This window comes from Aquarana catesbeiana, unplaced genomic scaffold (genome assembly GCF_042186555.1).
Source record: "Aquarana catesbeiana isolate 2022-GZ unplaced genomic scaffold, ASM4218655v1 unanchor233, whole genome shotgun sequence".
Taxonomy (NCBI): domain Eukaryota; kingdom Metazoa; phylum Chordata; class Amphibia; order Anura; family Ranidae; genus Aquarana; species Aquarana catesbeiana.
The window spans coordinates 1216752-1233578 of record NW_027362661.1 but is presented as its reverse complement, the minus strand read 5'-3'; the positions used below and the strand labels follow the sequence as shown (position 1 = coordinate 1233578).

The window sequence follows — 16827 nt, the reverse complement described above, 5'->3', positions numbered from 1 at the left end:
TGGGGACAAGGTGTTTTGGGGGGCTACCCCAAAGCACCCTCCCAATGTTGAGGGCATGTGGCCTGGTACGGTTCAGGAGGGGGGGGGGGCCGCACTCTCGTCCCCCCCTCTTTTCCTGCGGCCTGCCAGGTTGCGTGCTCGGATAAGGGTCTGGTATGGATTTTTAGGGGGACCCCATGCCGTTTTTTTTTTTTTTTTTTTGGCGCGGGGTTCCCCTTAAAATCCATACCAGACCTGAAGGGTCTGGTATGGAATTTAGGGGGAACCCCACGTCAATTTTTTTTTTAAATTTTGGCTGGGGTTCCCCTTAATATCCATACCAGACCTGAAGGGCCTTGTATGGAATTTAGGGGGACTCCCACATCATTTTTTTTTTTTAATTTTGGTTCGGGGTTGCCCTGTGGGGAATTCCCATGCCGTTTTTATCAATGAACTTCTATGTGTATTGTCGGCAATGCAATAGCCGCGGTAGTTTTAAATGGGTTTTTTCCTTCCAAATGTCATTTTGCTGTCAGACTGTTCTAAACACAGGAAACATGCGCCCCTTTACAGGCATACTATAGACACCCCCCAGGTATGAAATTTAAAGGGATATTACACTTTTATTGTTTGACTTTAAGCATTATTAAAATCACTGCTCCTGAAAAAACGGCCGTTTTTAAAACTTTTTTTTGCATTGATTCATGTCCCCTGGGGGAGGACCCGGGTCCCCAAACACTTTTTATGACAATAACTTGCATATTAGCCTTTAAAATTAGCACTTTTGATTATTCATGTTCGTGTCCCATAGACTTTAACGGCGTTCGCGTGTTCGAACGAATTTTTTTCCTGTTCGCATGTTCTGGTGCGAACCGAACAGGGGGGTGTTCGGCTCATCCCTACTCACCACCAGTATCTTCTCCTGCTCACCAGAGCGATTCGGGTGACAGAAATAAAGACCCTAATCGTCAGTGCCCTATTCACAAGAAACCTCACCCCCTAAAGAAATGTTGTGGGCTTAGGGCAAAAACGCTACAAGAGCGCAGGGAGATTCTTCAGAAACTTGGAATATGTTACAGGTTCTGTGCTTGTTATGGACATTTTGCTAAAGACTGTAAAGTTGTTATCAAGTGCACAGAATGCAGTAGCGAAAGAAATGTTACAGCTATGCATCCGGGCCCACCCTCAGACAATTCACAGCAGCCTTCTACCTCCAGCCCTGTCTCAAGTCATGGCGGGGAGCGACAAGGTCATGCTCCAGCCACAGCTAACATTTCTTCTTCATGCACAGAAGTCTGTGGAGAACACTTAGATTACAAATGCTGTGCTAAGATATGCCTAGTCAAGATATACCCAAAGGGTCAACCTGAGGAAGCCATTAGGATGTATGCCATAATACATGAACAGAGCAACAGATCCCTGGTTAAGCCTAAATTCTTTAAGATCTTTGGTATAGAGGGAGACGCATCACCGTATACTCCCAGAACCTGTTCTGGTCGTGAAGAGACCTTCGGTAGAAGGGCCGATGGGTTTATGGTCTCATATATCAGTAAGGGAGAAGGCATACCCTTACCAACATTAGTCGAGTGTGACCAGATACCAGATGAAAGGGAAGAAATTCCTACTCCAGAGGCTGCATATCACCATCCTCACTTGAGGCACCTTGTTAATGAAACAAAAGTGGGGGAAGATGGTAGTTGCGCTGTGATGAAGGGGGGGGGGGGAGGGAAGCTACAAAGATGACTAAAGTGGCAAAGTGAACTAAAAAAGCAGAAACGGCCCAATGCATGAATACATCCTACATGCTAAAAGAACATGGTGGGGATGCAGTGCAGTGCAACATAGCTGATCAACATGACATGTTGCGGGCAGACAAAGCCTAATATATAAAGGTAATCGTGAAACTGACTGCTTGAATATAGCAAAACAAAAATGCATATACCAACACAAATAGGGTGAATAATGACACGATGCAAAAAAAATATATATATACATAATGTTAGAAAAATATATGTGGGCTAGTGCCCCATTAGCAAAAACGTGCCAGATCCTGGTGAACTACAAGTGACAAATCCCTAGGACAAACATGAATATTAGTTCTATCATCCAGTCCAAAAAGCAAAAACACGTGATGAGAAACACAAAACAAGTCCAATCGTGAAGGGAGGGGGGATCTTCAGTGAGGACACCTCCGTGTTCTCTTCCTCTGAAGAAGTCACGTGACGTGACGATATGCATTAGGATTGGAGCACGGGACGCTGCCTTAGACAAACAACAGGAGACGAGCTCGGCGCTCGTAGTTACTACACACTGCAGCATTGTTTTAAATGTAAGTTGATTGGACTTGTTTTATTAAATAAATATACCTTTTATATGGGATCACGCTATGTGCGTCTCTTTCCCCCTCACACTGTACATCACTACTCTACCTGACGAACACTGAGGAGAGAGGCACGGGGACATATTCCAGTTTCCAGGCACGGGGACAGATTCCAGATTGGTGACACTCCTGGAGGCATACGAGCTCGGCGCTCGTGGATTGATGCCCACACTCACTTCATGAAAGTGAGTGCAACCTCCCCCTGTGTGTGTCTTGCCCCCCCTCCACTGTGGTCGTTGCAGAGTTATTTTACATGCTGTATACTTTTTATTTTTTATATTTCGCTTGGCATGTTTATCATTGTCACTGCCTGTATACACGGAACGTCTACACCTGCGGGTCATTTGCAACACAGGCTGTACACCTTACAGCTGTAAGGTAAGCGGCTTGCAAACACGGAGGTGTCCTCACTGAAGATCCCCCCTCCCTTCACGATTGGACTTGTTTTGTGTTTCTCATCACGTGTTTTTGCTTTTTGGACTGGATGATAGAACTAATATTCATGTTTGTCCTAGGGATTTGTCACTTGTAGTTCACCAGGATCTGGCACGTTTTTGCTAATGGGGCACTAGCCCACATATATTTTTCTTGCATTATATATATATATATTTTTTTGCATCGTGTCATTATTCACCCTATTTGTGTTGGTATATGCATTTTTGTTTTGCTATATTCAAGCAGTCACTGTTTCACGATTACCTTTATATATTAGGCTTTGTCTGCCCGCAACATGTCATGTTGATCAGCTACGTTGCACTGCACTGCATCCCCACCATGTTCTTTTAGCATGTAGGATCTATTCATGCATTGGCCCGTTTCTGCTTTTTTAGTTCACTTTGCCACTTTAGTCATCTTTGTAGCTTCCCTCCCCCCCCCTTCTTCACAGCGCAACTACCATCTTCCCCCACTTTTGTCCCATTTGTCCTGCCTTGGATCAGTACTTAGGTGTTGCAGCAGTGTCCTTTTAGCATAGCCCCCCCCCCCGACAGCGCAGGAGTTTCCACTTTCACCTTGTTAATGAAATTACTGCAATGGACATGAATGCTAAAATCTTGATCTTGCTAGGAAGAGACATTCTCAGAGTACACAAAGTATGAAAGCAGTGCAACGGACCCGATGAAGCCCCTTACGCACAAAATCTTGATCTAGGCTGGGTAATTGTGGGCGATGTATGCTTGGATAGAATGTGTACGTCATCTGAGATCCACTCCTTCAAAACTTACATGTTAGGAAACGGACGTGCATGCCACTTCAAACAGTGCCCTCGCCATTATGAAGTAAAGAGAAGCCTCTTGACATCATCCAAGTACCTGATATCATTCTTAAACTTTGTGATGACAACTGTCATAAGGGAGATACCTCAAAATATCATATTTTGTTTTAAACTGTGAAAAACCTGAATTAACACTCCCAAACAACCCTTCCCCTCCCAACACAATTAACCACTTGCCGCCCGCCATATAGCAGAATGAAGGTGTACCCCAGTTGAAGTCCTATCGGACAAAACGCGTCGGGTGTTTATGCCTGTCTTGCCACTATCTTTGATCCAAGCGCTTTTTATTGTTCTATACCTGACGCTAATTTTTGGGTCAGGGTGTATTTTATTGCTGTTTTTTTAAATAAAGCTCCTCAAAAAGCTTATTTACACTATGGGGAAGTCTTCCTTTTTGATCCCATTTTTCATGAGGACCTTTTCCAACTCCATGGAGGCAACATCTTTGTAAGCAGTTTCCCACCTGCACCTGTGATACCGGGAGTTTCTGGGACCAGGGAGGTTCGGTCGGTGAGTGCCGCAGTTTTCTCCACCATCTCCAGTCGCTGTGGAAACACCTCTTATCTCCATCTTAAGCCTGTCTGACTCCTAAGCCGCTGGCTGTGGAGTCCACCATTGCCGGTAAGGGTATTCTTGCCTATCCCTTTCTCACATATGTTGGACACCTTATCTTGTGGATGCCATCCCTGGATCTAGGGGCCTCATACCATTGGTCTCGGTTGCTGCTGACTTTCCAACTACATTCCTAGATGCCTACCTATTTATTTGAGTTGGACTTCTAGCTATGTTGGCCACTTATTTATCTAGATTGGACTCCTAGTTTCGATAGCAGCTCATGCCGTCATTGTGACGCATCATCTTCACTTATACCTGTTCACTTTATGTTCATCATATATTTGTGTCACTGTACCTTTAAGAGGTCCTTGTTAGTTTTATTTTCTTTATGATTCATATTTTTTTCATCACTATTCCACGGTGACCCGATATTGCTAGTGTCAACTACTAGTCTATATAATGTCCTTTTAGTGTTCATTAGTTTATCACATTTATTGTTTTTATCACCACTTTTGTGTCACTTATTTTGACTAGAACGTCTATATATTAGTCCATACACGATTAAATTTGTGTTTCATTAAATACACTTTATTGGGCTTTTTTCCCTTCCAGATGTCTATTCTGTTAGGTTTCACCCAATAACGCACATATATTGCTTAGCGCCACACTTATCCATTTTCTTAAGTGGTTTCAATACCCTGACTGGGTGTCATATGACATCCGCAGGATATTGAGCCGCTGCGCGCCCCGGGGGCATGCATTGCGGCGATCGTTGTTGCGGAGTGCCAGTCTGACACCCCGCAACACCGATCTAGGTAAAGAGTCTCTGACGAAGACTCTTTACCACGTGATCAGCTGTGTCCAATCACGGCTGATGACGATGTAAATAGGAAGAGCCGGTGATCAGCTTTTCCTCACTCGCGTCTGACAGACGTGAGTAGAGGAGAGCCGATTGGCTGCTCTCCCGACAGGGGGGGGTCTGTGCTGATTTTTTATCAGCACAGCCCCCCTCGGATCCTACCCAGGACCACCAGGAAAGCTGCTCAGGACCACCAGGGAAGCCATCCACACTGGACCACCAGGTATGCCCCCTAGACCCCCAGGGAAATACTGATCTGTGCCCAGGCAGCTGCCAATCAATGCCCAGGCAGCTGCCAATCAGTGCCCACTCACAATGCCTACCACTGCCAGTGCCACCAGAGATGCCTATCAGTGCCACGTATCAGTGCCCAGCAGTGCTGCCTAACGGTGCCCAGCAGTGCCGCCTATCAGTGCCCATCAGTGCCACCCATAAGAACCCATCTTTGCAGCCTTTCAGTGCCCATCAGTATCGCCTATCAGTGCCCACCAGTGCCACCCATGACTTCCCATCAGTGCCGCCTATTAATGCCCATCAGTGCCGCCTACCAGTGCCCATCGTCAGTGCCCGCTCATTGGTGCCGCCTTATCAGTGCCTGTCAGTGCGCCTTATCAGTGCCCATCAGTGAAAGAGAAAACGTACTTATTTACAAAAATTTTTAACAGAAACAAAAGCAAAACTTTTATTTTTTTCAAAATTTTTGGTCTTTTTTAATTTGTTTAGCAAAAAATAAAAACCGCAGAGGTGATCAAATACCACCAAAAGAAAGCTTTATTTGTGGGAACAAAATGATAAAAATTTAGTTTGGGTACAGTGTTGGATGACCGCGCAATTGTCATTCAAACTGCGACAGCGCTGAAAGCTGAAAATTGGTCTGGGCAGGAAGGTGTATAAGTGCCCTGTATTGAAGTGGTATACGACCCCTTTTGTGAAGCGAGGGGGAAAGAAGCAGAAATTATGTTGGGAACAGGTAAACAGAACCCTGATAAAAATGAAATTGACAAATAGCCAGAATGGGTGGTCAGACCAAAAGCTACAAAACTTTGAATTCAAGGAGAACTTGGGTAAATATGCCTTATTGTGTCAAGGGATGATATTGCTTTCCTAGTCAAACCACGATGTTGACTAAGGCTTGTTCCCCAGAACAATGGCTGAGAGACAGGTTAATATTACACTAAGTGACATGCAAAAACTGAAAGTCTCTGAACAATATGTGACTAAAATATCTGACAAGAGAGATGGTTTGAACATTTAAAACATATACATATGTGTTATGATGACCATAAGTAATGCAAATGCTATATCTCAAACATTTTAAGAAATTATTGATAACATGTATACATGTTGCATTATAATTACATGTGATATTATAAGTAAGATATGATATGTCGATATAGGATGAATGAAAAATGGTGTTTAGATACCCTTCATGGTGGTAAAGACATAGAAGCCGTGACCGCATCTATATGAGAATACCCATATTACATGTGTTGTCCTGGAAACAATCTACATGCCTTGGATGGAATCCATATACCACACTGCTACACTTCTGCCGCCCTTGCCACAAGTCAGAGAAAAGAGCTTCAAATCTCAGATGCATCCACTGAGGTCATAGCAGCTGTCGCTTACCTCAAGGTAAGAGATTCTTCTAATCAAGCCCACATAGGGTTTCTGTTTGGGAAAGCTAAGTTAGCGCCTAAGCCTGAACACACGATTCCCAGGCTTGAACTTTGTGGGACTGTGCTAGCTGTAGAAATAGCGGATTTCATACTGCATGAGCTAGACATTCAGATAGATGACATCCAGTGGCGGAACTACCGCCATAGCGACACACGCGGGCGCTATGGGGCCCGCAGCCGAGTGGGGCCCGGTGAGGACAGGCGGCTCCGCGGGTGACAGCGGGCGGCTCCATGGGTCCGTGGTGAGAGCGTGGAAGGCTCCGAGGGCTGTCAGGCGACTCAGTTGGTGAGACAGCTGGGCGGCTCGTGTGTGAGCGGGCTGGCCAATCAGGGAGCTGGCAGGCGGGGGTACATAGAGATGACATCATCTCTCACCGCCCGGCGCCCTCCCTGCATCCCTGCATCCCTGCAGTGCAGTTCCCCCCTGACTGTGCAGGCAGCCTCGGGAAGCAGAGAGATGACATTATCTCTCTGCTGCCTGACTGATAATCTGCTGCCTGACTCTGGGACACAGCAGGAAAGTGACACAGCAAGTGACAATCCATAATGTGTGGCAAGTGACATGGCAAGTGAAATCCGTAATGTGTGGCAAGTGACAATCCGGGACATGGCAAGTGACAAGCCGTAATGTGTGGCAGGTGACGTGGCAAGTGGCAATCTAGGGCGTGGCAAGTGACAATCCGTAATGTGTGGCAGGTGACGTGGCAAGTGACAATTCGTAATGTGTGGCAAGTGACAATCTAGGATGTGGCAAGTGACAATCAGTAATGTGTGGCAGGTGATGTGGCAAGTGACAATCCGTAGCATGTGGCAGGCGATGTGGCAAGTGACAATCCGTAATGTGTGGCAAGTGACAATCCGGGACATGGCAAGTGACAATCCGTAATGTGTGGCAGGTGACGTGGCAAGTGACAATCCGTAATGTGTGGCAAGTGACAATCCGGGACGTGGCAAGTGACAATCCGTAATGTGTGGCAGGTGGCGTGGCAAGTGACAATTTGGGACATGGCAAGTGACAATCCGGGACGTGGCAAGTGGACAATCGGCAACATGTGGCAGGTGACATTCTGCAACGTGTGACAATCTGCATCAGGTAGCAGGTGACGTGGCAAGTGGACAATCCGCAACGTGTGGCGGGTGATGTGGCAAGTGACATTCCGTGACAAGTTGCATCTGGTGGCAGGCGACAGTGGCAAGTGACACGCTCAGGGCTCCCACTGATTCTGCATTATGGTGAGTTGAACTATTTCATTTTATATAACAGAAGAGAAATTGGTTAGAAGGCATGGAGGTCAGCAATGTGTGTCCTTCAGGGACTGCATACAGTATACTGCATACTTTGTTGTTCAAAATTTATATAAGCTGTTGCCTGGGTACTGTGCATGGGTGCGGTAATCTGTTGTTCAATGGCATTAGTTCTTTTTTGTGGGGGAGGCGGTTTGCAGGGGGGCCCATACAACATTTTGCTATGGGGCCCTGTGATTTCTAGTTACGCCCCTGCTATAGTGTATATATATATATATATATATATATATATAATCTGTAAATTGTTAAATTCTGATGTACTTACAGCCTAGCTTTTTTTTTGGTTTCATAAAGTTTGAAATAATATCTACAGTACAAATATCCCCCCAAATGACCTTTTTGGAAAGTCTGAGTTATTTAGTAAGAGGCATGTTGCTTTTTTGTAAGTAGGAAATTTTGGTCACTTTGTTATGTCCATTATTTTATTTTTGACTTTTTGATCAATTTTGGACATACTAGTTGTGGTTATAGCAATTTCACTGCGCTAAGCAATTTTTGGGCAGAATGACAGAGTGTACATACTGTATGTTGTTGTGGTTAGCTGTGATTGGTCACAGCTAATCACATGGTACAAATGGTATGTGATTGACCCTGACCCATGTGATCACTGTGACCAATCACAACTAGCAACACAATTGTATACAGTGAATGGAATGAAAGGAAGGCATTAATTTGTTTACAACTGTCATGTGGTCTGCTGTGATTGTTCCCAGTGATCACATGACACTGTCAGCAGGCCAGTGTAGTGATTGGTCATCCACTGTGTCTGCTGGATGCAGCGGGTGACAGATCGGAGCGTGGCACATTGCGTCTGTGCAAGGTGCGTTCTGGGGATGATGTTGTCCCAGAACAATGGTTTTCCCACAGCACCGTCATTTTACAATGAGGCATGTGGGAAGCGGTTAAAAGATGGGATGCTCCTGCCTTATTTTGCATAACATTCCTAACATCTTTGTCATACAAATGCATAAGTCCAACAGTAACTTATTTTCTGCTTTTACTTACAGTTTCCATCAAGCCCTGAGCAGTGGAAAGAAGTTGCTGCCCAGTTCAACGAGAAACTGAATTTTCCAAACTGCAGAGGTGCAATTGACGGAAAACATTGCCCCACCCCCCAACTCAGGCTCTTTTTTTTACAATTAAAAGGGCTTTTTCAGTATTGTTCTCCTAACGGTTGTGAATGCCAATTATGAATTTATTTTTTTGGAAAAAATGGCTGCAACCTGCCTTCATGTTGTCAGAAACCATGAATCAGACTGAGACAGAAGTACAGTTAAATCACACTTGTTTAATAATAATAAAAAAGGTAAACACAGTAAATGTAGTCAAAACATAGCCAGAGTTCAGGAACTGGAACGGATAGTCAGACAAGCCAAAACGTCAGGGAGCCAGAGATGAGCGTAGTAGGACAGCAAGCAGGATCTGGAGCCAGTAGGAATGTCAGCCAAGCAAGTCTTTAACAGGAACACAGGAGAGCGTCTCTAGAGATGTGACCAAGGCAAAAGGCAGAGATCATCTGGGCTGGGCGGCTTAAGTATGCAGGACTGACGAGCAGGATATCATCAACAGGTGAGTCACTGTGGAGAGATAGGAGCTGGCAATTAGCCGACAGCTGAGTGGTCAGCTTACAGAAGGAAGCCCTGACACATGTGAAAATAATGTCGAATAACCTTGTTTTTGTAGCTGATGAGGCCTTTGCACTTGGGGAACATTTGCTCAAACCCTATTTAATACGCATCACCCCTGAGCAAAATATTTTTATTTATCGGCTCTCCAGGGCACACCGAGTGGTGGAGAATGCATTTGGGATCATGGCCAACAGGTTCCAAGTATTTCTAACATCTATAAATCTGGCCTTATACAAGGTAGACAATATTGAGCTCTACTGCTGCATCCTGCACAACTACCTCCGCAGGCATGCAGACAGGTACATTATATCACTACCATTTGAGAAAGACCCTGCTGTGCCAGGGAGAAGTGTAGTGCAAGAAGCCCATGATCCAATTGAGGGGCTTACGCCCATTTGTATTGCCCATACAGGCTTGGCCTCCTTAGGCGCAAGGGCAAACAGAAATAATTACATTAATTATTTTGTAGGAATAGGGCAGTGGATTGGCAGGCCGATATCTAGGTGACCTGACCAAGCAGGTTAAGGTGTATTTTTGTTTAGTTCACACATGTATATTAATGTGTTGTCTGTAAATTTGCTGGCAATAAAGTCTGACCTTTTTGATTTGTTCATAACTTGAGTTTGAGTTGTGAATTCATCACAGATTATGCTGCAGATATGCATGGGAGCCAATCAGCTTCTAACTTCATTATGGGGAACTAATCTGTGTCTTGAAAACATGTAAGCTGTTTGGTTTATATGCAGAGTTACATACGTTTTTGCACTCTCCACATAAGACTTTGTTGACCAAACCAATCTGCATCAAAATTTATGTATTTGTACTTTCCTGCAAAGAAAATACAGCATTCCCAAAGAAGCAAGGACAGGCACATAGTTGGTTCATACTTTTTAATATGTAACTTGGCTAACATTAGCCACATTTTTTCATCAAACTAAATATTTTTTTCATGTAAACATGTACATTAAACTGTAGAAGTTCTTGAAACGATTTTTGTAAACAGTACTATACAAAACAAGCAAATTTGTACAGTGTGTAAAAGCACACCTTCAAGCTTTTTTTTACATGACAATACTTTTTGACAAAGTATTGAGAAAAAAAAGAAAACACAAGCTACCCCACCATATTCAACAATGTGCTGGGTCCAATTTGGTGCTCTAGCTGGGGGAGCCAACCACCCCGAGAAATGGTGGAAGTTAAAATAGGAGCTGGCAACTTAACTCCTCCTCTTTTTCTCCAAATTGATGCAAAACAGGAACCAAGCTGATGCCTTTCATCTAAAGCAGACTTACTCATCTGAGGAAGGCTGCAAGTGCCGAAACGTGTCTGTTTGATCCTGTTTAACATGATTTAACCCAAAAATAATATTAAGATGAGTTATTGAGTTGCGGGTTCATATGTCGAACTTTGGCAAAAGTAAAATAGTACTTTCAAATATAACAGTTGCAATTTGACAAAAATGTGAGGAAAAATGTGCAAAGGTTAGTCAAGTTTAAACTGTACAAACAGATGTACAATATAACGTAAAACACTAAAACATGTTTTTTTGTTAAATTTTAGCAAAAATTTTGATGACTGTGATAACTCTGTTTTGGATATCATGTATGTTTTCTTTAATTTTCTCTAATTCCCTATTGCAAACCAATAGCTCACTCATAAGCATGTGGGCACTTGCACTGCTGAAGGGAGTTTTGTCTTCCACGACATCCAGATCATCTACAAAATATAAAACACACAATGTATTAGAAATATGCAGGCATCCATCCCTTACTTGAAGCTGTGGTCTCAGACACTGACTTGTGGTCGACACACTTTGGAGAACCTTACAAAGTACTTCCTGCACATCAGCATCAACATCTCCTTCAGGGTGTCTGATGGGTTGACTTTCTTGATCTTCAGGAGGTGCTGGGTTACTGGTGTCCACAGACAGCTCATATTTTTCTCTTCTTTTCTCCCCTATGTGAAAAAAAAAAAAGGTATACTTGGCCGACAGATATTTTAGCCTATAAATGGCCATATTAAACATTGTTTCGAAGTGTCTTACAATTGGCTGTTTTGGCAGAGATCCAAGCTGCCTACATGTTTTTTGGCCTTTCCAAAGCAAGAAGCAATTTCAGTAGTTACGAACACATCTATATATAGGGTTGTCACTTTTTCTTCAAGCCAAACCCGAACACTTTAGAGGTGCACTGTTTTTTTTTTTTTTAGTATACACTATAGAATTGTAACAGACCTGGGGCACTTTTGGGAACTCCAAAGAGAATAGTAATGCGGTGCACATAGTGCCCCCTCACCCTCCTGTCAAGTTCTTGTCTGAATATTGTATCCGAGTTTCAGGTGGACTGAAACCCGGACACATGATTCAAAACCCAGACTGTCCGGGTGAATCCTGGACAGGTGGCAACCCTATCTATATAACAATCTACTGAACTTATGTTGCATTCAAATAGGCCAGAACAAATGCATTTAACGTGCATCTCCCAAAAACGAAGTATTAGTGTTCAGTGTTAGTATTAGTGTTCAGTCAAAACAATGTTTCGTGTCCCGCAAAAGATTCCAGTGTACGCAAAAATAAAACACAGTAGAGAGTAGAACAGTGAAGAAAAGCACATGGGCCAGCAAGAAAATAATAAGAACCCAGAACAAATACTTACTTTTTCGTAGCACTTTCTTGATCTTCCTATACTGGTCTTCCTCTCTCAGTTTAATGTCTGACCATCGTTTTCTCAACTGTTCCTTGTTTCTTCGTACCCCAAATTTCCTGTGCAGACTTCTCAGAACTTTCTCCATGATCTTGTCCTTTCTTGCATTTGGCTTGCTGTAAGGTCCATGCTTCCCATCATAGTCTGTCTTCATTAAGATGTCTACCATCTCCACCATTTCTTCAAAGGACATATTTGTGGCCTTCTTACTCCTCCTGGATCTGGAAGTCGCTTTCATCTGCTTTTCTTCACTGTTGCTCTCACCACACACCTGCTGTCTCTCCGCCATTATCTCTCTCCCCCACTGCCCTGAAAGAGAAGAGGTGGGGAATACACTAAGAAGGATAGGGGAAGAGTTTGACGCATGCTCAGTGTATAAAATGTCGAAAGATCTTTCACAGAGACTCCAACACATATCAATTGTCAAATCATATGCACGTTGGAAGATCTGAACTTGGCAACAACTGAAGGTACACATTTTAAATTAGCTCATAGTGTTTAGGGGTTTCAGGGTCTATACTGCAAAGTTTTGAAAAAGTTTGTCAGAACATATGCTGATTTGTGTCTTGCATAAGTGTAATGACAGACAAATTCACATCCCCAGAGTTTCTGCTAAACTTCATTGATTTGTATAGGCAGATGCCCTGTTTATGGCAAACAAAATCAAAAGAATACTCAGATAAGCAAAAAAAAATTAGGCAATGACCAAATTGGCTGAAGTTTGTAAAAGTGTATACCTAAATGCTGATGTAGTATATGTTTGTCAGGAAAAAAATAATATGCGCATAGTTTTCCATAAAGAGTTTAATAAATCAAGGCCTCAGAAAAGTCAGGAGCTGCAGCAGAGATTTATGTGCCAAGGCTTTGGTACTTTGAAAGTCTGCGCTTCCTCACTGAACACAGTGAATCCAGATTTCTCAATATCAACCCTGTGTCAGAAACCATGAAATCAGGCCGAGACAGAAGTACATTTAAATCACACTTGTTTAATAATAAAAGTGAAAGGAGCAAACGTAGTCAAACCATAGCCAAAGTTCAGTAACCGGAAGGGATAGTCGGCCAAGCCAGAAGTCAGGGATCAATGTAGTGGAACAGCAAGCAGGATCTGGAGCCAGAGGGGATGTCAGCAAAGCAAGTCTTAAACAGGATAGTTAAGCAGGAGATAGTTTCTGTGATGTTGACCAAGGCGAAGGCAGAGCCCCTCTGGACTGTATGGCTTAAGTAGGCAGGACTGATGAGCAGGATATCAACAGCTGAGTAACTGTGGAGAGATAGGAGCTGGCAATTAGTCGACAGCTGAGCGGCCAGCTCAGAGAAGGAAGGGCTAAGCTCAGCCCTGACAGTACCCCCTCAACGACCCCTCCCGCTCGGAGGACCACCAGGCTTGAGGGGAAAATGTCTATGAAAATCACGGAGGAGGACAGGGGCATGTACGTCCGAGGATGAGACCCAAGAGCGTTCCTCCGGACTGTACCCTTTCCAATGAAACAGGTACTGTATGCGGCCACGGAACCTACGGGAGTCAACAATGGACTGTACTTCATACTCCTCATGGTTTTCAACCTGTACAGAGTGAGAACGTGGCACCAAGGTGGTAAAGCGGTTGCAAACCAAAGGTTTTAATAAGGAGACATGAAAAACCATTCGAAATATGCATATTAGAAGGAAGGTCAAATGCGTAAGCCACTAGGTTAATCCTGCGAAGAATACGGAAAGGCACAAAAAACCGAGATGCGAACCTCAGTGAGGGAACACGAAGTCAGATGTTGAGAGATGACAGCCAGACCCTGTCCCCAACCTGGTAGGAAGGCACAGGCTGGTGTCTGTGGTCAGCATGGGTTCTGTACCTATCATTAGCATGTCGCAAACCCTCCTTGTGCCCAAGTGGAACAAAAACCACGGAGATGCTCCTCTAACACAGGAATACTCTGCAAAACAAACGAGTCAGGCAACATAAACCATAAACGTGGAAAATCGGGAAGAAGAATTCAAGGCACTGTTGTGAGCAAACTCTGCCCACTGTAATAGGTCTGACCAGTTGTTATATTGGTCAGAAATATAGCAACGTAGGAATTGCTCAAAGGACTGATTGGCTCATTCTGCAGCCCCATTAGACTGTGGGTGATACGCAGAGGAGAAAGCTGAATTCCCAACTGTGCACAAAAGGCTCACCAGAACCAGGACACAAACTGACTACCCCTGTCCGAGACAATCACCTTGGGTAGCCCATGTAAGCAAAAGATCTCCCTAGCAAAAATGGAAGCCAGTTCCTTAGAAGTGGGCAACTTTTTAAGTGGAATACAATGATACATCTTTGAGAATTGGTGAATCACCATATGGATAACTGCGTTGCCCTGGGAGTTGGGTAACTAATGAAATCCATAGACAGGTGGGTCCAGGGCCTCTCTCCATTGGGTATGGGTTGTAGGAGGCCCACTGGAAGGTGTCATGGAGTCTTACACAGAACAGGCAGCTACAAAGGCAGTTACATCAACACGTAGACTAGGCCACCAGAATTGTTGGGAAATGGCCCAAAAGAGTTGATTCTTCCCAGGGTGGCCAGCAGCCTTGGGAGAATGGTAAGTCTGGAGCATGGCAGTACGGAGACTCTCTGGGACAAAGCAATGGTCACAAGGTTTCTCAGGAGGAGCATGGACCTGAGCAGCAAGAATTTTGTCACCCAAAGGAGAAGTGAGACTGGTGCGAACCGTAGCCAGAATACGATCAGGAGGAATCACGGGAACCGGAACCGACTCATCTTGTAAGTGGAGGAAAATTGTCGTGACAAGGCGTCAGCCCTTACATTCTTAGTACCGGGTAAGAATGAGACAATGTAATTGAAACTTGAAAAGAAAAGAGCCCATCGGGCCCTTCCGGGAGAGAGGCGTTTAGCCTCAGACAAGAATGTGAGATTCTTATGGTCAATAAGAATGAGAACCGGCACAGTGGTACCTTCGAGGAGATGTCTCCAATCTTTCAGAGCTAAAATAATTGCCAACAGCTCTCTGTCACCAATCTCGTAATTGCACTCCGCAGGTGATAATTTCTTGGAAAAGTAGACACAAGGTTGCATAGCGCTCTCAGAGGTAGGACGTTGAGACAGAAGGGCGCCAACACCAGTCTCAGAAGCACCAACCTCAAGGATAAAAGGTAACGTAGGATCAGGATGTGCCAACACAGGAGCAGAAACAAAGGCAGCCTTGAGACTCTCAAAGGCCTTAATGGACTCTGGAGACCAACTCTGTGGGTTACCGTCTTTTCTGGTCATATCAGTCAGGGGCTTGACCAGAGACGAGAAGTTACGAATAAACTTCCGATAATAGTTGGCAAAGCCCAGGAAACGCTGCAGAGGACATAACCCCACGGGTCGGGGCCACTGTAGAACTGCCGAAAGTTTCTCTGTGTCCATCGAACAACCAGCAGTGGAAATGACAGGAATTTAACCTGTTCACGATGGAACTCGCACTTCTCAAGTTTACAATAGAGATTGTTCTCTCTTAATTTCTGAAGCACATGACAGACATTTGTGTGGTGGCTCTCCAGGGACTTGGAAAATATGAGGATATCATTGATATAAACCACCACACATAACTGCAACAAATCTCGGAGGACATCGTTAATAGATTCCTGGAAAACTGCTGGGGCGTTACAAAGGCCAAAAGGCATTACGAGGTACTCATAATGGCCTGTTCTGTTATTAATTGCAGTTTTCCACTCATCGCCCTTCTTAATCCTCACAAGATTGTATGCCACTCTCAAATCAAGCTTTGTGAAAACCGTTGCTCCCTTGAGGCGGTCAAATAACTCCATAATCAGTGGAATTGGAAAGGCATTCTTAATCGTGAAACGATTGAGATGCATATAATCAATACAAGGTCTCAGTTCACCACTCTTCTTCACAAAGAAGAAACCAGCACCAGCAGGAAACAAGGATTTGCGGATGAAACCTCGAGAAAGTGCGTCTGCAGCATACTCCTCTATGACTTTATCCTCCAAGACCGACAAAGGGTAAACCTGGCCACGAGGGGGTATGGCACCAGGTTGAAGGTCAATTGCACAATCATACGGCCAGTGTGGAGGCAAACTACCGGCTTGACCAAAGACATCGCTAAAATCGCGGTACTCCTCCAGTAGGGAGGAGGGTGAAGAGGTCCACAGGACCTTGGCTACCTTCTGGAAGCATGTCTCACTGCATTGTGGTGACCAGGAGAGAACCTCAGCACAGAGCCAATCAAAAGAGGGGTTGTGCCTCTGTAACCAAGGATAACCAATAACCAGCAGAAACTTAGGTGAGGAAATAACTTGGAATTGGATTATCTCATGGTGAAGAGCCCCTACGGCCATGGACAATGGAACCGTCTCATGAGTCACATGGGCAGGCTGTAGAGGTCTCCCATCAAGAGCCTCAATGGCAAGTGGAGTGTCATGCAGCTGCAGCGGAATCGAGTGCTTCGATACAAAGGCAGC

General features: G+C 44.4%; 1 protein-coding gene across 1 annotated transcript in view; it reads right to left on the bottom strand.

Annotated features, from left to right (window-relative positions):
* Positions 1-10794: 10794 nt before the first annotated feature.
* Positions 10795-16827, bottom strand: part of LOC141121895 (uncharacterized) — a 34640-nt gene continuing 28607 nt past the window's right edge. Inside the window, exons 2-3 of the mRNA XM_073611652.1 lie at positions 12313-12669; positions 10795-11614 (exon numbers count right to left, since the gene is read on the bottom strand). Of these exons, the coding sequence (XP_073467753.1) occupies positions 11208-11614; positions 12313-12649 (744 nt within the window). The 5' untranslated portion in view covers positions 12650-12669 and the 3' untranslated portion in view covers positions 10795-11207. The remainder of the gene's footprint in view (positions 11615-12312; positions 12670-16827) is intronic.